We start from the raw sequence: 27,062 nt of genomic DNA, 5'->3' as shown, positions 1-27,062 counted from the left end.
CAAATTTCTGCAGCCTTTCGCTAGCAAGTTTTAACAAACTCCCCCTCACAGTATGGCTTTGATCTAATGCTATTTTACTAGCAATCATGTAGCTGACGTTCACTGCGGGATTGCTCATCTCTCTGCTGCTGGGGAAAATAGACTGCAGTTTGCTCAGACTCACCAACATTTCATTTATCTTCTGTCTTCGCAGTTGTCTGTGTAAACTAAGAACTGCGAAGATGGTGCCGAAGATTATATTCTTTGATTTTTGATGAGTATGTCACGGGCAAATTAAAAGCAGATAAAATTCCAAGGAAATGACAAAATGCTAAATACAGACCTAGAATCCTTGTTGCTGCTATCTGTTCTTAGTCCCATGGCAGTGGAGTGTGACATGTCTTTTCTAAAACAGTGACTATCACTACTCTAGTCTAGGACTAAGACAGTACACCCTTAGTGGCTTAATTGGAACTGCAGTTTATCTTTTTTTAAAAGTCAAAATGTACAATGTAATATAATGTTCATCCCGTGGGCCGGACCTGATCCCCTGGTGGGCCGTATATTTGACACCCCTGGTTTAAGAGTTAAATTCTGTTTTTACCACAGCTACAGAAGCAGAAAAGGATGGCGTCACCGTGTTCAAGTTTCCTCGCTGGCGTCTAAAGGGCCAGGCCATACCTGAGGTTGTGGCCCAATACAAAGCCACAGCTGCTGAACTGAATGTCATGCCCTTCTGCTCCCAGTTCATTCCCATGGAGGTTATTGACTATCCCAAACATGGCTCCATCATTTACCACCCTTCACTGTTGCCTCGCCATAGGGGAGCCTCTGCTATAAACTGGTGAGTGACATAAAGTACTGTTCAAAAGTCTGTCCTTCATCCAGTTTTAGATCCATTATTTCACACCCAACAGGACCTTGATCCATGGTGACAAAAAGGGTGGGTTCACTGTGTTCTGGGCTGATGATGGACTTGATACAGGACCAATTCTGCTACAGAGGGAGTGTGATGTTGAAGAAAATGATACTGTCAACACAATCTACAAAAGATTTCTCTTTCCAGAGGGAGTCAAAGGCACTGTAAGTGTGGTCAAGGGGGACTGTATGTACAGTAGTCAGAGTAAGGCTTGAAATTGTCAGAACAGAAAACATGAAACCGAGCAGAGAGAAAACTCAAATATGACGTATTTTCCTTCCACAAGCATTACATTTGGTATAGTAGTATGCACATTTCCCATTTCATTTTCTATTCATCTTAAAGCACCACTGTAATGCCTATAAACATTTTAAAACAGATATTGTAATGTTATTCACTTCAATGTCTATACGAAAAAAGAAATATGAGCAGAGAGCGTGTCGACAAGGCGATCCACAAGGCCATGCTGTTGCACGGAAGCTGTACGACGCGCACATCGACAGATTTAGCAACCCTGACTTATGTACGTGGATCTTTTGTTACGTTATGAGAGGATTACATCCCGAGCCCCCAACTATTGTTTTTTTGAGTAGCTCTATGCAGACATACTTGTCATTTGGAATCCACGGAGTGCTCGTCCTTTCCACATGTACAATCCATTTTCCATGACAAACTGGGTCTTTTTGAAAATATATATGTCCGTGGTGTTGATGACAGTTTTGAAGCAATGGAGGAGTTGCTCACAGTAATTCCAATGCACAGTCAGACTACCGCTCTGGAGATATTTCACCAGCTGTGTGATGCCATTGGGAGCTGGTTTGCCATGGAAGACGTTTGTTGGAATTACAACTGATGGAGCTCCATTAATGACAGGGAGAAAAAATGGACTGGTGGCACTTGTTCAAAAGAACCTGGAAGAAGAGGGTGGAAGAGGAACTCTTCTTTTATCTTGGTGGTAGTAAAATTGTTGCTACACGGCCCTTTAAGAAGTATCCGTAAGTGTCCTCTTCCAATAAAGGCCTGTTTCGGGGGGGAAATCACGATGCAGGTTCCAACAAGGAGAAAAGTGCCCTGTCTGGAGTCCTGGAGGACATCCCAGTAGATAACACAGTGTGTGCAATTGATGCACAATGCGGTTGATTTCTCCTGCTGGATCCTAAAAATTACAAAAGTGCTCCCAAATAGGATAAAAGCGCGCAGAGTTACCACTTCTTTGACGCTGCGTAGGAAGCTTCCGCTGGGCACAACACTGAGGTGGAACTGTAACTACATAATCAAAAACTTTTATCGCTTCACAAAAAAGTTATCACGAACACAATACAAAGATACAGCACATATACGAGACAGTCAACAGTGTGGAGGAGGCAACAGCAACGAGGGAAAGTTGCTGAGTGAGGCTTCAATGATGCACAACCAATTAGCTCACAGGATAAAGCCACTCATGCTGTCATTGGTCAATGTCGAGCTGGAAACTATTCACGCGCGTCTTTCCACAATGTGCCAATCTGGCTGTATTTTTCAGGTTTTTTTTTTACTATTAATAAAAAAAAACTGCGAAGCACTGAAGCCGCAAAAAGTGAAGCATGAAGTATGAGGGAACCCTCTAAATGCTCTGATCATGATTGGCTAGCATCTAGTTCAGGGTGGCTCCAGCACCTTGTGACCCTCATGAGGATCAGTGACTCAGAAAATATATGGATAGATGGATGCTCTGACTGATTCGTTATGGTCACAACCCACGCTGCAGCATTCTGAACAAGCTGCAATTAATTGTTTAATCCTCTTTTTGGGGATCCAGTCAGAAGACCATGACAATAGGCAAGTCTACTTGAGATAAAAGCATGGATGTGTCATGATCCTGCCGCTCCAGCCCGGGCTGTGCAGGTGTCCGCGCAGTTGCGCTGATTGGGAGGCGCACACCTGCGCCTCATGCGGGCTGATTATTCTGTGTATTTATATGACCCGGATGACGACTGGGCCAGGCCTGAGTCGTTGAGCTTCATGTCCCGTTCGAGTACTCCCGTATCCCTAATCGACAACCCGTGTGTACCGACCTTCGCCTGTTCTCCGACCAACCCCGTAAGCCTGACTCCTTTGACACTTCTGCCTGCTTTGATCGTTCTCCCGTGTACCGACTCCTGCCTGCCCGCTCACCTACTCTCTTCGCCCGACGTCCCAACTACCGCTGCTGCACCGGACTGCCTGCTAGATCCCCTACCTCTGCATATAATAAACGCGTCTCTTCTTGAACTACCTTGCGTCTTCCGAGTTCCTGCATTTGGGTCCTACTCTCGCTCCGATGGGACGTGACAGAACGAACTGGCCCAGCAGGAAAGACCTGGCGTCGCCGGGACCGACGCAAGGTAGACCGTCTGCCGGAGGACCAAGCCTGTCCGATCCGGGTAGGCTCCCTGATGTCCTCCGCTTCCGTGTCTTACGCTCCGCCAGCAAGGTATGAATACGTCCCGAACACGATCCGTCCGGCTCCTCATATTCTTCTGGACTCTGACTTTTCGGAATATGAGGAGGACCACGATTTGTATGACCGGCTGCCTGAGTACGACTCCGACGACTTTGATTTTGAATCTCTTTGCCCGGCTTTTCATCCCAGTCAGTCTGCTCCGTCTCCCCGCGTTTCCAGCACCCGAGCGTCTTCGCCCGGTAGGTCCAAGTACACCAATCCGTATGAGGGAACCCGCTTGGCCATCTACCCGGGACCTCCGCGTGGCGGCCAGAGGAGACACCCCGGCCGGGCGGTCCTTTATGCCTCCCGCTGCGTGGCAACTAAGACACCGTCCTACCACTCCTCGCCGGCAACGGTAAAACTGGCAGACCTGCAGCTGGTGGCGAAGCTTCCAGCCCCGAGGGAGGAAGAGCCGCCAAATCACGAGGCGTTCTGCCACGAAATGCGGGCGGGGATAGAGCGGCAGAGCGCCGAATCGGCGGCTCTCACGGCCTAGGTCCGGCAAGGATTGGCGAACCAGCCGAGCTAGGGTTTCAACTTCGACGGACTCGCCGAGTCGCTACTGACGCAGGTTCACGCTCCAGTGGGAACAGACCCGCCACCTCTCCAAGCGCACGTGGCAGTGGGAACGGGTCCGCGACATCGACATGTCCACGTCGCAGTTTCGACGGACTCATTACGGACTCATGCTCACGCGGCAGTTGGAACTGTCCCGCTCCCGAGGCACGCCCACGAGTCAGTTTCGACTGACTCTCTGCCTACTCTCGTTCAGTCGCCGTGGAAACAGACCCGCCACCTCGCCAAGCGCACGCTGCAGTGGGAACGGACCCGCCAACTTGCCAAGTGCACGTCGCAGTGGGAACGGACTCGTCACCTCGCCATTCCTACGTCGAAGTTTTGGCCGTTCCGAGCAGAGCTCACGCGGCAGTTGTAACTGACCCGCTCCCGAGACACGCCCACGTGTCAATTTGGAATTACTCTCTGCCGACTCTGGTTCAAGTCGTCCTGGAAACGGATCCGCCACCGCGCTGTTGCTGTTTCAACGAATGCACTGCAAGCTCACGTGGAAGTGGGGACCGACCCGATGCCGCCTCACGCTGCTGTCCAGGAGGTGGCAACGTCTCCACAGCCGCTTCTCGTCCGTGCCCTGGAGTACCAGTGGCGACCGGTCCGCGGTCGCTCCCCGTTCCTGCTCTGTCGGCGACCGGTCCGCGGTCGTCCCCTGTTCCTGCTCCGACGGCGACGGGCACGTCCATATGTTCCGTCCAGGAGGTGGCAATGGTGCCACCACCTTCTCACGTTCCTGTCCAGGAGGAGGTGGCACTGACGCCGCCTTCTCACGTTCCTGTCCAGGAGGAGGTGGCACTGGCGCCGCCTTCTCACGTTCCTGTCCAGGAGGAGGTGGCACAGACGCCGCCTTCTCACGTTCCTGTCCAGGAGGAGGTGGCACTGGCGCCACCTTCTCACGTTGCCGTCCAGGAGGAGGTGGCACTGGCGCCGCCTTCTCACTTTGCCGTCCAGGAGGAGGTGGCACTGGCGCCGCCTTCTCACTTTGCCGTCCAGGAGGAGGTGGCACTGGCGCCGCCTTCTCATGTTGCCGTCCAGGAGGAGGTGGCACTGGCGCCGCCTTCTGACGTTCCTGTCCAGGAATACCAGCAGCGACCGGTCCACGGCCGTCCCACGCCCTTGTCTTGACGGCGACAGGAGCTGGGGAGTTCTGTGGAGCCACCTGGAGAGACTTCGGGATGGCTGAGATGGTGGCGGTCATGGCTCTGGTCCTTCTCTCCATCATCCTCTTCGCTCCTGAGGGCTCCCAGCCACTTCATGACCTGGCCTCGTTGGTGACCAATCCAGGGCTGCCTCCTGACCAAGCCTCGGTGGCGACCAGTCCCTGGTCGTCTCGCAACCACGACGTGGGAGGTTCTCGTCCGGAGCAGTGGCCTGCCTCAGTTTGGTTCCTGCTTCGCCATTTGGTTCCTCACAGAAGTCGTCCGCCCGAATTGCCCCGTGGGGATCCTGGTGCTTGGTGTCCGGGTCGTCCTCCTGACCTGTCCACCCGGACGCCTTGCGTTTGGTGGCCTGGATGGCCACCAGACTGGGGTTTGGGGGGGGCGTGGCCTCCTCTGGACCCCCCTTCCACCCACCCCTGCCTGTTTTAATTATTGTCTGTTTCTTTCGTTTAGGCACGTCTGGGAGCCGTGCCTTTGAGGGGGGGATACTGTCATGATCCTGCCGCTCCAACCCGGGCTGTGCAAGTGTCCGCGCGGTTGCGCTGATTGGGAGGCGCACACCTGCGCCTCATGCGGGCTGATTATTCTGTGTATTTATATGACCCTGATGAATACTGCCCTGCCTGAGTCGTTGAGCTTCATGTCCCGTTCGAGTACTCCCGTATCCCTGATCGACAACCCGTGTGTACCGACCTTCGCCTGTTCTCCGACCAACCCCGTAAGCCTGACTCCTTTGACACTTCTGCCTGCTTTGATCGTTCTCCCGTGTACCAACTCCTGCCTGCCCGCTCACCTGCTCTCTTCGCCCGACGTCCCAACTACCGCTGCTGCACCTGACTGCCTGCCTGTCACAACTTTTTGCAGTTAAACAAAAACAAAATCCAGGTTTTTGGAGCCAAAGAGAATCGATTACAGTTCGCCAGAGACCTCCAATCTATATACCTTATAACAGGGGGGCTCAACGTGTCATAGTTTTGGTCGATCACGTGATGGCATCCCAAAAAAAAAAAAAGACATCAGCCTATCATCCATCACATGTGCACCGATCGCGCACACACACAAAGGTGCATTCTACTAAGCTGGCCTCCTATTTACGATCTCTCTTTTGCTTTCTGCACGGCAGTTGCAGTGATGCCCGCGTAAATAATGCACCTAATACTTGAGAGCACACACCGCCGTAGTCAAATTTCAAGAAGACCTTACTGTCAACAATACACTAAGTTAAGTCACCAATTTTTGTCATACATACATTTCCTCTGGATAAGACCTTTAAGAATACAGTAGTGTTCAAAATAATAGCAACTCAATGTGACAAATGAGCCTAATCCAGATTTTAAGTAATTTTTTTATTGCTACGTGTCAAAGAAATTATCGGTAAGTGCAGTACATTTTCAGAAAACCAACAACACTCAGCATTCATGATATACACACCCTTAAGGCTGTGCAATTGGGCAATTTGTTAAAAGTTGTTCTCTGGACCAGAGACTGATGCAAAGTGGAAAATTGTTCTGTGGTCTGATGAGTCCACATTTCAAATTGGTTATGTAATATGTGGCTGGCATGTTATCTAGGCCAAAGAAGAAAAGAACCATCTGGACAGTTTTGAATGAAAAGTTAAAAAGCCAACATCTGTCGTGGTATATGGTGCTGTGTTCATGCCATGATCGTCATCTACACATCTGTGAGGCACATACAGGTACATACAGGTTTCGGATAAACATATGTTGCTATCTTTTTCCTGGATTCCTGTTTATTTCAGCAAGACAATGAATTGCAAACCACATTCTGCAGGTTTTACAAAAGAGTGGCTTCGCAGTGAAAGAGTGCAGGTATGAGACTGAGGTGACTGCAGTCCAGCTCTGTCATCCATTGAAAATGTGTAACAAATTATAAACTTGCAATGGATAGGTTTCCGATTACACCATCTTGTGTGTCATGGAGGTCAAAGAACACAGGTGAAGCATGAATTTTTTTCAATTGTTGATTTATATGATTGGTCTAAAGGTGGTGGTGACATTGGAAACCTATCTATAATGGGAAAGTGTCACGGCCCATCGGAACGAGAGTAGGACCCAAATGCAGGAACTCGCAAGATGCAAGGTAGTTCAAGAAGAGACACGTTTATTATATGCAGAGGTAGGGCATCGAGCAGGCAGTCTGGTGCAGCAGCGGTTGTTGGGATGTCGGGCGAAGAGAACAGATGAGCGGACAGGCAGGAGTCGGTACACAGGGGAACAATCAACGCAGGCAGAAGTATCAAAGGAGTCAGGCTTACAAGGTTGGTCGGAGAACATGCGAAGGTCGGTACACACAGGTTCAATCAGGGATACCGGAGCACACGAACAGGACATGAAGATCATACGAACTGGCCCCGGCCAGTTGTCATCGGGGTCATATATATCCACAGCATAATCAGGCCGAATGAGGCGCAGGTGTGCACCCTCCAATCAGCGCACCTGCGCGGACACCCGCACAGCTCGTGCTGGAGCGGCAGGATCATGACAGTACCCCCCCCTCCCTCAAAGGCACGGCTCCCAGACGTGCCTAAACGAAAAAAAAACAGACAATAATTAACACCGGCAGGGGTGGGCGGAAGGGGTGTCTGGAAGAGGGCACCCCCCCCCTTCCAGGCCACCAAACACAAGGCGTCCGGGTGGACAGGTCAGGAGGACGACCCGGACGCCAAGCACCAGGGTCCACAAGGGGCGATTCGGGCGGACGACCTCTGTGAGGAACCAAACGGCAAAGCAGGAACCAGAACGAGGCCGGCCACTGCTCCGGACGAGAACCTCCCATGCCGTCGTTGCAAGACGACCAGGGATTGGTCGCCAACGAGGCCAGGTCATGAAGCGGCTGGGAGCCATCTGGAGCGAATAGGATGATGGAGAGAAGGACCAGAGCAATGACCGCCACCATCCCGAAGTCTCTCCAGCTCCAGGGTGGCTCCACAGAACTCCCGAGCTCCTCCTGGACAGGAACATGAGAAGGCTGCGACACCATCGCCCCCTCCTGGACAGGAACGTGAGAAGGCTGCGACACCATCGCCCCCTCCTGGGCAGGAACGTGAGAAGGGGGCGACACCATCGCCCCCTCCTGGACAGGAACGTGAGAAGGCGGCGACACCATCGCCCCCTCCTGGACGGCAACGACACCATCGCCCCTTCCTGGACGGCAACGTGAGAAGGCGGCGACACCATCGCCCCCTCCTGGACGGCAACGTGAGAAGGCAACGTCAGTGTCACCGTCGCCACCTCCTGGACGGGAACGTATGGACGTGCTCGTCGCCGACAGAGCAGGAGTGTGGAGCGTCCGCGGGCCGGTCGCCACTGGTACTCCAGAGCACGGACGAGAAGCGGCTGTGGAGACGTCGCCACCTCCTGGACACCAACGTGAGGCGGCATCGGGTCGGTCCCCACTCCCACGTGAGCTTGCAGTGTATCCGTTGAACAGCAACGTGGGCGTGGCGCGGTGGCGAATCCGTTCCCAGGGCAACGTGAACGAGAGTCGGCAGAGAGTCAGTCGAAACTGACACGTGGGCGTGTCTCGGGAGCGGGTCAGTTCCAACTGCCACGTGAACCAGCATCAGCAGCGAGTCCGTCGCCATTGCGACGTCAGAGTAGCTCGGCTGGTTCGCCAATCCTTGCCGGACCTGGGCCGTGAGAGCCGCCAATTCGACGCTCTGCCGCTCTATCTCCGCCCGCATTTCACGGTAGAACGCCTTGTGATTTGGCGGCTCCTCCTCCCTCTGGGCTGGAAGCTTTGCCACCAGCTGCGCGTCTGCGGGCTTCGCCGTTGCCGGCGAGGAGTGGGAGGACTGTGTCTTAGTTGCCGCGCAGCGGGAGGCACAAGGGAGCGCCCGGCCGGGGCGTCTCCTCTGGCCGCCACGCGGAGGTCCCGGGTAGATGGCCAAGCGGGTTCCCTCGTACAGATTGGTGTACTTGGACCTACAGGGCGAAGACGCTCGGGTGCTGGAAACACGGGGAGACGGAGCAAACTGACTGGGAAGAAAATCCGGGCAAAGAGATTCAAAATCAAAGTCGTCGGAGTCGTACTCAGGCAGCCGGTCATACAAATCGCGGTCCTCCTCATATTCCGAAAAGTCAGAGTCCAGAAGAATATGAGGAGCCGGACGGGTCGTGTTCGGGACGTATTCATACCTCGCTGGCGGAGCGTAAGACACGGAAGCGGAGGACATCAGGGAGCCTACCCGGATCGGACAGGCTTGGTCCTCCGGCAGACGGTCTACCTTGCGTCGGTCCCGGCGACGCCGGGTCTTTCCTGCTGGGTCCTGTATTGGGCAGTTCGTTCGGAGCGAGAGTAGGACCCAAATGCAGGAACTCGGAAGACGCAAGGTAGTTTAAGAAGAGACGTGTTTATTATATGCAGAGGTAGGGGATTGAGCAGGCAGTCCGGTGCAGCAGCGGTAGTTGGGACGTCGGGCGAAGAGAGTAGGTGAGCGGGCAGGCAGGAGTCGGTACACGGGAGAACAATCAACGCAGGCAGAAGTATCAAAGGAGTCAGGCTTACAAGGTTGGTCGGAGAACATGCGAAGGTCGGTACACACAGGTTCGATCAGGGATACCGGAGCACACGAACGGGACATGAAGATCATACGAACTGGCCCCGGCCAGTTGTCATCGGGGGCATATAAATCCACAGCATAATCAGGCCGAATGAGGCGCAGGTGTGCACCCTCCAATCCGCGCACCTGCGCGCACACCCGCACAGCTCGTGCTGGAGCGGCAGGATCATGACAGAAAGAATTCCACCAACAAAGCTTCAACAATTAATGTCGTCAGTTCCCAAATAGTTATTGAATGTTGCTTAAGTAGCAGTGGTAAAAATGCCCCTGTCCTAGCTTTTTTGGAACGTTTTCCAGCCATAAAATTTCAAGTTAATAATTATCTGCTCAAAACAGCAGTTTATCAGTTTGACCATTAAATATCCTGTCTTGGTAGTGCATTCAATTAAATATGTGAATATGATTTGCAAATCATTGTACATCCATCCATCTGTTTTCTAAGCTGCTTATCCTCACAAGGGGTCATGGGAGTGCTGGAGCCAATCCCAGGTGTCATCGGGCAGGAGGGAGGGTTCACCCTCAAATGGTTGCCAGCAAATCGCAGGGCACATGGAAACAGACAGTTGCACTCACAATCACACATAGGGGCAATTTAGAGTCTCTAATTAATGTATGTTTTTGGGATGTGGGAGGATCCCGGATTGACTGGAGAAAACCCACGCAGGGACGAGGAGAATATGCAAACTCCACACAGGCGAGGTATGGATTTGAACCCTGGTCCTCAGAACTGTGAGGCCAATGCTCTCCAGCTGCTCCACTGTGTTGCCATCATTGTACTTGTATTCGTTTTTTATTTGTTTAACACAACCTTCCATCTTCATTGAAATTTTGTTTGTATGTAATCACGCCACTTGAAACGCCCAACACGTGTCTGGTGGGAACTTGGCATAAATCAAAGTGTATGTAAAAATATCTGGTGATCCCAGTCCTGGAACCTTTCTGACACACACCTTATATTTCAAGTATTTTTTTCTGGTAACAGGTAGAGGCAGTGAGGTTGATTGCAAAGAGCAAGGCTCCACGGATTCCACAGCCCCCAGAAGGAGCCACATATGAGTGCATCCAGAAAAAAGACAATGCAAAGGTAACACATTTTGAGCAAAACACCTTCCATTGCTACTGTTTTGAAAGAAGTATACTTTTATTAATATTTTTACAGTTTGTACAGTATGTATGGGTGTCCGGTATGTATGTATGTACAGTGGGTACAGAAAGTATTCAGATTTTATATTGCAATCATTTGCCTTAATCATTTAAGTTAGTCTTTCCTAATTAAAAAACACAGCGCCTTGTACTGAAAGGGAAAAAAAAAGAATTAACATTTTTACAGGTTTATTAAAAAAAGAAACTAAAATCTCACAGCCATAAATATTCCGACCCTTTTCTCAGTATTTAGAAGAAGCACCATTTTGAAGGAATACAGCCAAGTGTCTTTTTGGGAATAATGTAATAAGTTTTTCACATCTGGATTTGAGGATCCTCTGCCATTCCTTTTGCTGGTCCTCTCAAGTTCTGTCAGGTTTGATGGATTTTCAGTTCATTTCTAGAGAGGCTCAATTTGGTTTAAGTTAGGGCTCTGGGCAGGCCATTCAAGAACAGTCACGGAGTTGTTCTGAAGTCACTCCTTCGGTATTTTAGCCGTGTGGGTTATTGGCTTGTTTGAAGGTGAATCTTCGGCCCAGTTCTACTTCACATGTCCATTAAAAAGAAAACTGTACAGTTATACACAACTGCTATGACCGAGATAAAAAAAAATATCAAAGCAATTCTATTTTAAAAATAACTAGGGCATCCTTGCAGTCAAATGACACGGATCTGTAGATTGTGGCTGGGAGTGTTCCTAGGTGAAAATAGGAATATTAATGGCTATGAATCATATCACCTTGTGGCACATCTCCAAGTCATAAAACATAGATGTTATTGTTAACCAAAGTCCAGTCATCTCAACTGTATTTTCTATATCTTCTCCTTTCGGCTTCTCCCGTTAGGGGTTGCCACAGTACGTCATCTTTTTCCACGTGAGCCTATCTTTCTACATCTTCCTCTCTAACACCAACTGCCCTCGTGTCTTCCCTCACAACCTTCTCTTTGGTTTTCCTCTCGCTTTTTTGCCTGGCAGCTCCATCCTCCGTCCTTGAAAATGAATTGTGTAATGATGAGGATGTAGATTCATGAATATAATCTTATCGTGTCTTGAGTGATTATTAGAATCCCAGTTCCAACAAAGTTGGGATCTTGGGTTAAACATAAAAACAGAATACAATGATATGCAAATCATGTTCAACTTTTATTACATTGAATACACTTCAAAGACAAGATATTTAACTTTCAAACTGATAAACTTTGTTTTTAGCAAATCCTCATGAACTTGGAATCTTATGGCAGCAGCATATTCCAAAAAAGATGGGACAGGGTCATGTTGACAACTATGTCGCATCGCCTTTTCTTTTAACAACATTCACTAAACCTTTGGGAGCTTAAGACACTAATTATTGAAGCTTTGGAGGTGGAATTCTTTCCAATGGATGGATCGGCGCAGGGCGCCTAAGCCACGCCTACTTAGATACTGTTGTTAGGCACCCCAAGCTACCGATCAAAATGGCAGACGTAGTGCGCCTGAAGCATGTTATGAGCGATTCGTTAGAGCGAATTCCTGATAATATTTCTGTTTCCTTTGCGCCCATTATATCAGACATATCGAGAGTGAGTGTTCAGAAAGGCTTGAATTACTTTCAACAGGAATATATTCATAATGTCAAGGTTTCCCAAATGGGAACGGCAGTTAAAGTTTCTGCAATGTGTTGGCCCATTGGTGTGTGCTGGTGTGCTCCCATATTATTGGTTTGATTAAAAATCTACAAGGGCTCAAACTCAATAACTTTTCTCACGTGGCGTGTGAGCAAAGCTGCACGTCTCTGCCACAGCAGTGGAATAAACCACCCAGAGGGTCCAAAATCAAACCAGTGCGGATGAGTGAAGTAGTTGTAGCTCGACCAACAGAAAGGAGGAAAAGAAAACTGATTCTTTGTCAGACAGATGTGAACTACAGGTTAAAATACTGAAATAAATAATTAATCATGGTGAAAATATAGTATATATAAATAGTCTTTGTCAATTTGTAGTGCATGCCCCTTGTCACATTCCAGGAGATGTTCATCATCATTGTACTGTACAAGATCCCAGATGTGGATACCATGGGCGGAGTTCAGAAAATGACGCTCACTGTTCAGTCAAAAGGGAGCTGTCAATCATTCTCACAGATCCATCCAATTATTGCTTCAAGTACAGCTTCAGCTGTTCAACAGTCCAGGGTCTCCGTTGTTGTAATTTATGCTTTGTAATGCACCACAGATTATCAATAGAATACTGGTCTGCACTGTAGGCAGGCCAGTTTAGTACTGGGAGACTTTTACTACGAAGCAACGCTGTCGTAACACCTACAGAATTTTTCTTCTCTTTTCCTTTAGACTTGTCCCGTTAGGGGTCACGACAGCATGTCATCTTTTTACATCTGGCCGAGCTCCTGCATCTTCCTCTCGAACACCAACTCCCCTCATGTCTTCCCTCACAACATCCATTAACCTTCTTTTTGGTCTTCCTCTCGCGCTTTTGCCTGGCAGCTCCATCCTCAACACCCTTCTACCAATATACTCACTCTCTCGCCTCTGGACATGTCCAAACCATCGAAGTATGCTCTCTCGAACCTTGTCTCCAAAACTGTCCCTCTAATGAGCTAATTTCCAATCCTATCCAACCTGGTCACTCCTAGATAGAACCTCAACATCTTCATTTCCGCTACCTCCAGTTCTGCTTCCTGTTGTTTCTTCAGTGCTACCATTTCCAATCTGTACATCATGGCTGGCCTCACCACTGTTTTATAAACTTTGCCCTTCATCCTAGCAGAGACTCTTCTGTCACATAATACACCAGACACCTTCCGCCAGCTGTTCCAACCTGCTTGGACCTGTTTCTTCACTTCGTTACCACACTCACCATTGCTCTAGATTGCTGACCCCAAGGATTCGAAGTCGTCCACCTTCGCTATCTCTTTTTCCTGGAGACTCACTATTCCCCCTCAACCCCTCTCATTCACGCACATATATTCTATTTTACTTTGGCTAATCTTCATTCCTCTCCTTTTCAGTGCATGCCTCCATCTTTCTTATTGTTTCTCCCTGCTTTCACTGCCGATCACAATGACATCTGCGAACATCATGGTCCAAGTGGATTTCAGTCTAACCTCATCTGTCACAGTTATATAACCAACTACCAAACCCACACAAATCTGCACATTGCGGTGGGTTAAACTACTTCAAAGGAAGAAACGTCAAATAGAACATGGGCTCTGTGGGGCGTCTGTCTGCCATGATTGGTTTAGATGATGAGGAAGAGTAGAGGGACAGTGTCAAGAGGTAGAGAGAGAAATAGAGAGTGACGGAGAGAGAGAGACAAGAGTTGAGCAACCAGAGGAAGGACAAGAGAACTGTGGGCATAAAACCACTCGCATCAACAACAGCAACAGTCCCATAATTTAGTTTGGGAAAACTTTATATTTGAAGACCTTTTAAGGGAGCACCTCAACTGCAGTTATTGACATGTTTAAAACATAAATGAATAAAATAAGTACTGGAACAGATAAAAATAAGTACAACTTAAACTCCACTTTCTGAGCATTCAAAAGAATAGCTTCATCTGGGTCCCACTGGCCAGACACCCAGACACTATCCAGCTATCAGTGTTGACCAAAATGATGGCCATTTTAGGTAACAAACAATGTAATGCAATACTGAATTGAGGTCAGTAATCAGATTACAGGACCAGTACGGTGGATGAGCACACTTTCGTCATATTTCTGAGAGCTTGGATTCAAACCAGGCCACACTTTTGTGGAGTTTACGTGTTCTCTCCAATTCAGGGTGTACACCACCTGTCGCCCAAATATAGCTGGAAAAGGCTGCAGCAGGCCCGTGACCGTATTGAAGAAAAAGTGGACTTGAAGTTGAATCAGATTAGTTACTTCATCAAACTCGTAATAATTACTATTGAGGGAACAATTAGTAGGCAATCATTTATATCTGATTACTTGAAGAAGAAGAAGCCTATCTGTCTAGCATTTTACAAAAAAATGTACAATACTTCCTTTGTAATGTATTAAGGAAAATTACATTGTTGGTGGTCATTGTTGATCATACAATCCACAGTGAAGGTCTACTGAATAGAAAAGTGCAAAGAAATGCATGCCTTCACTGTCACAACACTATCTTTGTGATTTTCCTTTGTATATTGTTATTACTTTATATTTACACGTGAACAAGTTTTACTGCCTCCTCTGCTCATCACGGTTGTTTATATTTTCCCTGTGATTGACTGGCAACGATTTCAGGGTGTACCCAGCTTCCTGACCATAGTTAGCTGGGATATATTCCAGATTAGCCATAGCCATCATGATGATAACAGATGTAGAACACTGATAGATAAATGAATTTTGTTAATAGAGTATCATAAATATTCTTCAAAAGAATAATTAATAAGGCGGCGCGGTGAATCAGCTGGAAAGCTTTGGCCTCACAGTTCTGAGGTCCCAGGTTCGATCCCGGTCCCACATGTGTGGAGTTTGCACGTTCTCCCTGTGCCTGCGTGGGTTTTCTCCGGCCACTCCGGATTCCTTCAACATTACATACAACACCAATTAAATTAAATTCTATATACATGGCTGTGTTTATTTATATACACAATTTCCTTTGTAGATCAACTGGAACCTTCCTGCTGAAGCTCTCCACAACTGGATCAGAGGAAATGACAAAGTTCCTGGTGCATGGGCAGAAATTGGTGGACAGGTATATATGAACTTTGATTTTCCCCCGTAACCATTGATAAATTGCAGTTGTAAGCAGAAGTAGCTCAGAACATCGCTGAATGGATGAATCTGAGAATAAAATAGTTTTGATCAATGAGACAATTATGTTTTTTATAGGCGGCACGTTGGTGCAGCCATTGAGCGTTGGCCTCACAGTTCTGAGGACCAGGACCGGACCCGCATGTGTGGAGTTTGCAGCTTCTCTCCGCGCCTGCGTGGGTTTTCTCTGGCCACTCCAGTTTCCTCCCACATCCAAAAAGCATGCAACATTTATTGGACACTTTAAATTGCCCCTAGGTGTGATTGTGAGTGCGGCTGTTTGTTTGAACGTGCCCTGCGATTTTGTGGCAACCATTTCAGGGTGTGTCCACCCTCCTCCCTGAAGATAGCTGGGATAACCTCCAGCACTCCCGTGACCTTTGTGATGATAAATGGCCCAGATGATGGATGGATAGTTTGTATGATTCAACAATAAACACAATTGTCATAACTCTCACTCATATTCACACTGTCACTGAGTGGGAAATGAACCCATGCTGCCTCCACCAAAGTCTTGCAAATGTACCAATACACCATCAGTCGCTACTACAAAATCAGTGAGGGATCAAATAATTATTTCCGCCACTGTACGTATATAATTGGAGGTGGTCTAACGGAATTCATTGCAGTTGTCTACAATGTTCCCTCTAATTTTTGACATGTCTAAGCAAACACAATAAGCCCGTGAGTGGCTCCTTGACTACTGTGAGCAACAACAGATGTATGCACTGTGGTCAATCAGTGTCATCCATTGAAGTTACATGGCTCATTAAAAGGTTCAAATTACATTCCCATCAGAAAAATTAAGAACAATGTTGTGTTTTTGCTAATTTAAACTGAAAGTGTAAACAAAAAAATACATTACAATAGAAATACAAGCCAACTATTAACTATAAATTTCAAATGTCGCTTCCAACTTTTTTTCTTTTTTTTTTTTAACCCACAATGATATCCCCGTTTGTTTTTCTTGGTGTAAAACTGAATTATTGCTTTCACAATATCTTATGCATGTTGAAAGCGGAATGATGCTCCCAAACAGTTTTAGTGTTGATGTTATGTTGCCTCGTATATTTAAAATACAGAATTAGCTTTTTGTGCACTGTATTGTCTGTGCTTTCATCCTTGATCAGGCTGTGCCAAGGTGGAAATTTCACATTACACACCATCTCATCCTGTACTTTGTACTTCAGCTTCAGACCAGACCTTTTACTAAAAAAAGAGAAAATCTCGTCCAGTATCACCACTTTTTCTTTTATTATTCACCTACCCTGGTGTTTGTAATTATGAGTGTACCCCTTTAAAATGGAGGGGGGGCAGTGTAAACAAGGAAGTACCGTGTGTGGCCCGGTGTGGCTGAGCAGCAGCTCTTTGTGAAAGGCCCTGTGCTGCCGTGTTTAAAAAAAAAAAAACAAAAAAAAAACAAAACAGAACATGTCAGCCTGAAGTTCACTGCACTGGATCTGTTTTCCTCTGCGCTGAGAGTGTGTGACAAGTGTGCAAATGTTCAGTTGCACAGCTTAGAGGGAACATTGGTTGTCTGTCAGGTTTGCCAGTTAGGCATTTATTAAACATGACACAAAAAGAAGCAGACATCAGTTCAGGTTTGACAGCTAGCGAGGAGAGGAACTGTCTCGTACAATTCACTACTGCACTTTCTGATTATCCTCACCTCAACACCTCTATTTATTTGGTTTCAAACACCCCTTTTTTCCATCAGTGTTCCAAAAAGGAGACAGGGAAGCAAAACATAGTTGGAACACAATGTACCTGTTTGTTTATGTGTGTGGAAGATTGCTGAATACATGTGTGGTCAAGTTTGCAATCACTTATTTAACAGACAACAAGTGCTCCTGGTTCTAACAGTTCTGCTGATTAGATGTTCTTCTTCTTGCGCTATCTCCTGTTAAGTGGCTGCCACATTATTTGGAGCAGAAGCAGTTTTTTCATTGTAGCAAATGTACGATAATTATATTGACAATTATTCTTACAATGTCTGTAGATTTCCACTACCTTATCTCAAGATGTGCCTGATGATGTTCTCTAGTATCTCCAATGGTGCTACACTCCAAACAATGGAAAGCCCTGCAATTTCCTGAATAGCTGTTGTGTTGTGTCTCTTTGTATAGAAGGTGACTTTCTATAGCTCCACATTGGTGAATAATGCCACCAATGCAAATGGGAAGCTCCTGGAAATTCTTGGTGCAAGTCGACCTGGCATTGTCACGAAAGAAGGCCTGATGCTCTTTGGCAATGACAGTAAGGCAGTAAGTTATCCTCTCATTTCACTCTAGAGAATATGCTGCTTACTAAATGTTTTTTAAAGGACATGTGCATTTTGTTCCACAATTTAAAACAATTTCCTGCTGTCTTAAGGCCATTTCACACTCCAGTTGCTCAGTTTCAAAGGCCCTCATGTCAAAGCGCAATTACCATCCCATATTTAGAAATGATCACGTGAGTTTTCTCCAGGCACTCCAGTTTCCTCCAACATCCCAAAAACATACATTATTTGGAGACTCTAAATTACCCCTAGGTGTGATTGTGAGTGCAATCAATCTCAATCGGAGTGGAGCCCCACACAAGATATCACCTCGTGGGGTCTCAATGATCCTTAAAAAGGTGAGGAATCAGCCCAGAACTACACGACAGGACTTCGTTAATGACCTGAAAAGAGCTGGGACCACCGTTTCCAAGGTGACTGTTAGTAATACACTAAGATGTCTTGGTTTGAAATCATGCATGGCACGGAAGGTTCCCCTGGTTAAACCAGCACATGTCAAGGCCCGTCTTAAGTTTGCCAATGACCATTTGGATGATACAGACAATTCATGGGCGAAAGATTTGTGGTCGGATGAGACCAAAATTGAACTTTTTGGTCATAATTCCACAAACCGTGTTTGGAGGAATACGAATGATGGGGTTTTTTTCTACACATGGGACAGGACAACTCCACTGAATTAAGGAGAGGATGAACCGCGGCCATGTATTGTGAGATTTTGGGGAACAACCTCTTTCCCTCAGTCAGAGCATGGGTCATGCCTGAGTCTTTCAACATGATAACAAGCCGAAGCACACAGCCAGGAATACCAAGAATTGGCTGCGTAAGAAGCATATCAATCTTCTGGCATGGCAGTCTCCAGACCTAAAGCCAATAGAAAATCTTTGGAGGGAGCTGAAACGCTGTGTTTCTCAGTGACAGCCCAGAAACCTGTCTGATCTAGAGAAGATCTGTGTGGAGGAGTGGGCCAAAATCCCTCCTGCATTATGTGCAAACCTGGTGAACAACGAGGAAATGGTTGACCTCAGTAATTGCAAACAAAAGCTACTGTACCAAATATTAACAATGTTTTTCTCGGGTGTTCAAATATTTATTTGCAGCTGTATCACTCCACTAAATCATTAAAAAAATCATACATAGTGATTTCTGGATTTTTTTTTTTTTAGATTATCTCTCACACAGTGGACATGCACCTATGATGAATATTTCAGACCCCTCCATGATTTGTAAGTAGGAGAACTTGTAAAATAGCAGGGTGTTCAAATACTTATTTTCTTCACTGTATTTAGGTCGTCGGCCTGCCTGCTCTTGTTTTCTATCGGGTTTGAACGTCGATTGTAGTTAGTGAGAGATTGTAGACCATGCCAAACTGGTTTGGAGTCAATAGCGCCGAGATGTTTTTGCAGTTTACCTGCATAGTCTCTCTTTGCAATGTTAATTTCTTTAGTCGGTTGATTTCTTGTGCGATTTTAGAGGGCCCTGTCCCCACTATGATATGCAATCTCTTTAGCCTGGCGTAGTTGCCTAAGTCTGGCTGAAAACCACGTGACAGATTCCGCTTAGCCACAGGACTAATCGGGAGAAATGTCCCGACCGACTCTCCAGTTAAAGGGTTAAACTACCCCTTTACCCCAGCCAACTCTAACGCCGTGCATGCAGGAGGACGGGAGCTTCTTAAGTCAGTGTCGATATGAATTCGCCTAAGTGTACTAACTGCCTTCAGTTTTGCAGAGCCAATCCGGTCTGCCCTCACTTATCAGCCCTTGTCGAGTAACCTTACATAGTAACAGGGTGACAAAGTGATCGCTCCGTTTTTACAGCAGCTTCATCTCTTATGAATCGATTGCACTTGTCATTGATCTAGTAATAACAATCCTTGTTAGGATCGTACAGATTTGTTTTATCTTAAACCGGAGATTATCAATGAGTGACTGATTAAAATAGAATTTTATAACTAAATGATGTTAATGTCGTTGACGCTCGATCTTTAATGAGGTTGAATGGTAATAATGAAACAACTCAATATAAGAATGAAAAAGATAGATGAAAATGGAAGTTTTAAGTATTTAACAAAATGATAAAAATTGTTCAGATAACATTTATTACTCGACAGTCATTCTCGCCAGACGCGGTTGCGATGTTAAGGCAAAATTCGATGTTAATTGAACATAAATCAATAAAAGGAAAAATTATTAAAATGATAATACTGGTGGTAAGTAGGATGAGATAAATGATAAAAACAGTAAAAAGTAATAAAAATGAAGTAAGATTAAAAGCATTCAAAAGCATCAGAAATTCGGGAAAATAGACATTTTTGAGTGAGCCTGTTCGGGGTGATCAAGTCCTTCATAGCTCGAAGCCTAATTTAGTAATAAGGATTTTCGGGATTACGGATAAATTGTCAAGACAACTTGTCCTCCATAGGTAACAACGTAATATCGCTAGTATTATCCTGCCATTACCTTATTATAGTAGTTGTTTTACTTGCGCCCAATCTTAAATTGAGTAGTCAAAAATAAGCATCCCAAGTTGCTCGAAGACTTCTCCCTGCCAGCTTGCCACATGACTATTACACCTATAGAAGGACCTTGTCTCTTTGTCAGCAAGAAACAAACAAAAAGCCCCGGACTTCCGTATCCAAGGTTTTTATAGCTTTTTAGTGGAACATTCTGGAAAATATTGGCTGAATCAACACCCAGTGGGAAGGGCTTACTTTGTTATCCTATTGGGCCCCTTTCACCATCCCTGGGTTAACTTATCACGCCCCTCTTAGCTCCACTCAATTTTGGGCCAGGCGCCCGCAAACTCAACTGTCATTTTCCCTTTAATCAATAAGTGCATCTTTAAAATGTAACCACAAACTTGCGTTCAGATTCACCCTAGTTTTTAAGCAATAGCATAAATGTATCAACATTCTTGTGAATACAATTCTCTCATGCATTCTCAGGCTTGTTTCTGTTGGTTGCACATCGTGTTTGCCTTTTCTGAGAGAGGACACTCATATATAGTTTGTATTCTTTTCACAAAGCAGTTTCAAAGCATCATATTCTCTGCTAAAGGTTTAATGGAAAAACAGTTTCAATCAGTCGCTTGCAAACATCCTGTGTGGTAACTCAAGGGTGACAGGCTTCCTGTTCAGCAACCCAGTTGTGCAGCAAACATCTAGTTTGTCACTTGCAGGCCGGTGTGCTTCGCCGTTGAAAAACCGTTGGAACCCGCAGGGTGTGAGCAGCTGCATCCTGTTGATGTCTTTATGTCAAAAACAAGATGTGAATACAAAGATATGACAATAATTGGGTTCTTAAGGTTGCTGACCTTGATATATGTATGTAATACAAAGATGTGAAAAATAATCAGGTATATAAAGTTAATGACTTTGGTATATGTATGCAATGAGGTGAGATGCTAAGTGGGAAGGCTACATTTATCAGAGAGATCTTTGCCGTGCTGGTGACCCCATTCAAGTATAATTTTGTTTGGCGACATCTGGTGTTCAATTTGAGACTTGGTTCTAGGGCTCAGCTCAACACATGAACCCAAGTCATACAAACCAATTGCTATCAATTCGCTCCATTGCTATTCGTGGCATGGCAACTTACTTGACACACGATTTGTTGTTATTGAACATGCATGAACGTGAAATGAAATGGAAGTGACCGTAAAGTGCCCCAAAATGAAAATAAAATGCCTGTAACAAACGGGAAGTGACCCAGGAATGCCCCTTAATGAACTTGAAGTGTCCCTATATTGAACAGGATGTGGCCAAGAAATGCCCAACTTGTAAGTACCCGAGCGTTAATAGGAAGTGACCCATAAGAACCCTCAAAATGGACAGGAATTCCCCCAAAATGAACAGTAAGTGACTGGGAATTAGCCCAAAATTAACAGGTAGTCCCTTATAATTTACAAGTGGCCTCGACATGAACAGGAAATGCTGCAAAATAAACCGAAAGTCTCCCTAAATGAACCAAAAGTCTTCTTCTTTTCCTTTCGGCTTGTCCCATTAGGGTTCGCCACAGCATGTCATCTTTTTCCATCTAAGCCGATCTCCTGCATCTTCCTCTCTAACACCAAGTGCCCTCATGTCTTCCCTCACCACATCCACAAACCTTCTCTTTGGTCTTCCTCTCACTCTTTTGCCTGGCAGCTTCAGCACCCTTCTCACTCACTCTCTCACCTCTGGACACGTCCAAACCATTGAAGTCTGCTCTCTCGAACCTTTTCTCCAAAACATCCAACTTTGGCTGTCCCTCTAATGAGCTAAACCTGCTCACTCATAGAGAGAATATCAACATCTTCATTACTGCCACTGTTGTCTCTTAAGTGCCACGGTCTCTAATCCATACATCATGGCTGGCCTCCCCATCGTTTTTAAACATTGCCCTTCATCCTAGCAGAGACTCTTCTGTCAGATAACACACCAGATACCTTCCGCCAGGTGTTCCAACCTGCTTGGACCTGTTTCTTGAATTCCTTACCACACTCACCCTTGCTCTGGATTGTTGACCCCAAGAATTTGAAGTCATCCACCCTCACTATCTCTTCTCCTTGGAGCCTCACTCTTCCCCCTCCACCCCTGTCATTCACGCACATATATTACTTACTTCTGCTAATATTCATTGCTCTCCTTTCCAGTGCATACCTCCACCTTTTCCCTGCTTTCACTGCATACCATGATATCATCTGCAAAAATCATGGTCCGAGTGGATTCCAGTCTCACCTCATCTGTCAGCCTATCCATTACCACAGCAAACAGGAAGGGGCTCAGAGCTGATCCCTGATGCAGTCCCACCTCCACCTGAAATTCTTCAGTCACACCCACGGCACATCTCACCGCTGTTCTGCTGCCCTTGTACATGTCCTGTACTATTCTAACATATTTCTCCACCACACCAGACTCACGCATGCAGTACCACAGTTCCTCTCTCGGTACTCTCATAGGGTTTCTCTAGATCCACAAAGACACAATTCAGCTCCCTCTGACCTTCTCTGTATTTTTCCACAACCATACTCAAGGCATATAATGCATCTGTGGTGGTGTGGACCATGATTTTAGTTCTGTGGTGTATGTTTACTTCATAAACAAACATATATGTCAACATTTACACAAAGACAAAACGAAAAAAATACAGAATGTAGACCATTTAAATCCTGTGTACTCTTGGCCATCTGCCACAAATCTTAGACACACAGAAGGATGGAAGTGGCACACTTTTCCCTAACACCATCTCACAAGCTGTCTATAAATGTATGTCGCATTAATCTAAAAATATATAAAATATACTCATGTGACAATTGTCCAGAATGGACTTTGTTTGAACAACCATTGATTGGACAAATGCTGCTTTTAGCAGGAAAAATAGAAATGTGAATTCTTTATTTTGAAAAATCTGAATGTAAATGGCAAAAAGCTGGGCTGATTTGGAGAAATATTAATATTAATAATTTTTAAAATAGCTCTCACTGATGTTGTGGAAAATCCAATCCCTGCCGATACTGTTTCCTGAATTGGAGATCGGCAAGCTCAAGTACTCATGAGTTACGACTATTGAAAATAAAACCTGGGTGTGTTGCCGCTGATGGTCTGGATAATCTGCAATTTTATGGTTTCTTCTGTTGTTTCCATGGGTATGCAGCTTGTACATGCACAACTGTGGCTACAATAAAAAAAAGTTAATCTATTCACATTCACAAAGTTATACAACTCAAAGACCCATATCAGTCCAGTACACAGAACCATCTACCCCATTTACATTTCTATTTTAAGCATTTGGTGCCCAAACAAAACCACAAGATACCGGTTTACAGCTTTCATTATAAAGTTTAGCGGTTTTGCTCATGACATCTTGGGAAATTTGACTAAAGTGACTAAAATGGAGATGAATGGGTCTGGGTACTGTCTGGTTATGGCATCAGTTTAACCATGTGAAATTATGTTTCTGGTGAAGCAAGTTATGTCCAGCTATTGCTCTAAAATTAACGTGACAACGTTTTAAATGGATTTTGTTCATTAAAATAGTTATTTGTGAAAATATACCAACTTCGGCTAAATACACGTCGTTTGCATAATTTTAAAACAAGACTGAAAAATTTGTATATCCATTCAGGATATTGAAGTATACATACTACTTATCAGTTTATGGGTAAATAAACTAAACAACTTCACAAATGCTTACCAGTGAGTGTTTCCAACACGAGCCATGTTGTCCTCCCTGGGTCTGAGTGCTTGCTCGGCACCTTGACTGCCAGCTATTTCGTCTGCATTTGAATGTCATGGCATTTCTTTATCCAAACCGCTTATCCTCACAAGGGTTGTAGGAAAGCTAGAGGCTATCCCAGGTAGCTTTGGACAAAAAGTGGACTACACCCTGAACTGGTCGCCAGTCAGTCGCTGGGCAGATATCTACACCATCACTCACCGGGAATCAATCCCACACTGCCCGGACCAAAGGCGTGTTTACCACTACACCATCAGCTACTCCATATTACTGTGTCCTGTCTAACTGGCTGAAATTGACAACCTTTAATGCCTTTATAAAGTTCGTATTCCTCACCATCTCCTGGGACCCTTCAGAAACATATTCTCGCTCGAAGTATCGAAAAATTTAGTGTCATTTTTATAATGGAGTCAAATGGCCGCCTTGATATTTATATCAACTTCTGATGTCACGTCCCTTCTCGGGTTTTTCCGTTGTGTGGTCGTGTATTACCTGCAAAACCAGCAATGTGTGATCATTTTTTGCCGATAATCGAAAAATAAAAATGTTTCCTTCATAATGGAGTTCAGATTCGGATTCAGCATAAAAAAACTGTATAATATAAGCAAAAGGTGCATTGAAGACTTTACATACCCTTTAGTCCCTCCCATACCTGCACGGCGCTGCCAGATGGTGGCTCCTCATTGATAATTGGCCAAACTGAGTAACAACGCTAGGGTATCGCAAATTACATGGCAAATTATTGAAGTCCCATTACCGCTCCCTTCGCCTACCCTGCATGCTGGCTGCTCATTGGTCCATCCATCCATTTTCCAACCCCGTTATCCTCATAAGGGTCGCATTTGGCGAATATTCAGAAGAGACAGAATGCTTCAACAGTTCAGTTCAACCATTTCATCGTAATAAGAATCAGCTTTATTGGCCCAGTGTGTAAAAACGCACAAGGATTTTTTCTCCGGAAGTTGGACACGGGTTGTGGGTTCGTATCCCACTGGGGCCTCCACTCCCTGAGAAGGGTTGCGGCAGGAAGGGCATCCAGCGTAAAAATTGTGCCAAACATATATGTGCGTTCATCTGAGATGATACGCTGTGGCGACCCCGAAAGGGAGAAGCCGAAAGAAACAACAACAACATATATATATATATATATATATATATATATATATATATATATATACACACACACACACATATGAGTGTGCGTGCGTGTGTGATTGGACCAGCAAGAATTGAGTGAGTGTCCTAACATGGCACAAAACAAAAAAAAATAGTAGGTTCGCTGATCAAAAATTTTATGACTTAATTGCCAGACCGAAAAAAATGCTCGAATGCCTGCTACCTTTGACTTTCATTGATCTGTAGCGGTTTCCTGGTGGAAGGAGCTGGAAGAGCTGGTGGTCAGGATTTGGAGGATCCAAAAGGATCCTGCATGCTCTGGACCAAGTTCGCGTTCCGTGCAAGTCTTCAATAGTGGGTAGCATGGTGCCAACAATCCATTCAGCGGTTTTCATTGTCCCTTGCAGTCTTTGTCCTTTTTTGTGGCAGCCCCAGACCAGACTGTGATAGAGGTACTCAGTACTGATAGGATGACCGCTGTGTAGAACTGTCTCACCAGCTCTTGTGACAGACTGTACTTCCTCAGAAGCTGCAAGAAGTACATCCTTTACTGGGCTTTTTTTGAGGATGGAATTGATGTTCGCCTCCCACTTCAGGTCCTCTGAGAGTGTAATTGCCAAGAACTTGAAGGTCTCGACGGTTGACGCACGACAGTTGGAGAGCATCAGGGGCGGCTGTGGTGAAGGATGCCTCCTGAAGTCCACAATCATCTCTTGAGTCTTAAGAGTGTTTAACGGTCGGTTATGTTGACCACACCAAAGCTCTAGTCTTGTCACTTCCTGTTGATACGCAGACTCGTTGCCGTCTTTGATGAGGCCGATGACTGTGATGTCAACTGCGAGCTTCAGGAGTTTCACAGTCGGATACCACGAGGTGCAGTCGTTAGTGTAGCATGAGAAGAGCAGAGGAGAGAGGACACAACCTTGGGGTACCCCTGTACCGAGAGTGCGTGTAGATGAGGTGGTGTCCCAAAGCCTCACCTGTTGTGTCCTGCCTGTCAGGAAGTTGTAGATCCACCGAGAGATGGCAGCTGAGACACTGAGCTGGAGAAGTTTGGAGGAGAGGATAATCACAAACAGATTCATTTCAGTTTGTATACTAAAAAAAATCACTCTTTTGAATGAATCGTTCATGAAAGAAATCAGAATCAGTTTTATTGGAAGAATATGTAAACAACACAAGGAATTTGTCTCCAGGAGTTGTAGCTGTCCTCGTACGACAAACATGTTGAGTACAACAGCAGACAGTCAATTGGCAGAAGACATTTACTTATTTATTTTAACTCACAGTCAAAGGATGCGGAGTCTTCTTGCATTTAGACCAGTTAATGTCTATTAGAGCAATAGTCCAGTACAATGACCATTGTGCACAGGGTGTCAAAACGTCAAGGAGTGTGTGCAGTTTAAAGTTGAGTATTTGTGCGATAGTCTGGGACCATATTGATTGTGCAAATGCTGCAGAGAACACTAGAAAAGGTCGAATGAGAAGCGACATGAACGACCTGACTGCAGTCACATCGGATGCATGTCCAATTTAAATTAATCTAAAAAATGTTTAAAGTACTGTTCAGGCTCACATGGGAAAAAAATGTCCATGTTACCTCTGGTCAAAAAGAGAATTTCATTGACCTGTAGTATAAACAGCCAATGAGCACAAAAATACCCGTATGTTGTTTTTAATGAAGAGCTAAAAATGGGATCTGGTAAAGGAAAAAAAACACAAATAGGTCAATCACAAGCATGTTCTCCTGCATACTTAACAGCTCTGCACTTTTCTGATTGCACCCATTGTAGGGCTCACTTTATAATTAGTGCACCTTCTGTCCATTTACACACTGGAGTGAATGGAGTAACCCTGAAAGGTAACCATTCTTTCTCAGA

General features: G+C 45.7%; 1 protein-coding gene across 4 annotated transcripts in view; it reads left to right on the top strand.

The window, feature by feature from the left end:
- The window catches only part of aldh1l1 (aldehyde dehydrogenase 1 family, member L1), a 108,835-nt gene that overhangs the window by 16,523 nt on the left and 65,250 nt on the right, over window positions 1–27,062 (top strand). For all 4 annotated transcript variants that reach the window (XR_009796759.1, XM_061831978.1, XM_061831977.1 and 1 more), the window contains 5 exons: window positions 589–823; window positions 897–1,062; window positions 10,657–10,758; window positions 15,422–15,511; window positions 17,697–17,834. Coding sequence is in view for 3 of the 4 variants with exons in the window: in XM_061831978.1 (XP_061687962.1) it covers window positions 589–823; window positions 897–1,062; window positions 10,657–10,758; window positions 15,422–15,511; window positions 17,697–17,834 (731 nt within the window). In the remaining variant the exon portion in view is untranslated. The remainder of the gene's footprint in view (window positions 1–588; window positions 824–896; window positions 1,063–10,656; window positions 10,759–15,421; window positions 15,512–17,696; window positions 17,835–27,062) is intronic.

The sequence above is a fragment of the Syngnathoides biaculeatus genome, chromosome 10, assembly GCF_019802595.1.
Source record: "Syngnathoides biaculeatus isolate LvHL_M chromosome 10, ASM1980259v1, whole genome shotgun sequence".
In the NCBI taxonomy this organism is placed as follows: Eukaryota; Metazoa; Chordata; class Actinopteri; order Syngnathiformes; family Syngnathidae; genus Syngnathoides; species Syngnathoides biaculeatus.
This window is presented reverse-complemented; position numbering and strand designations above follow the sequence as displayed.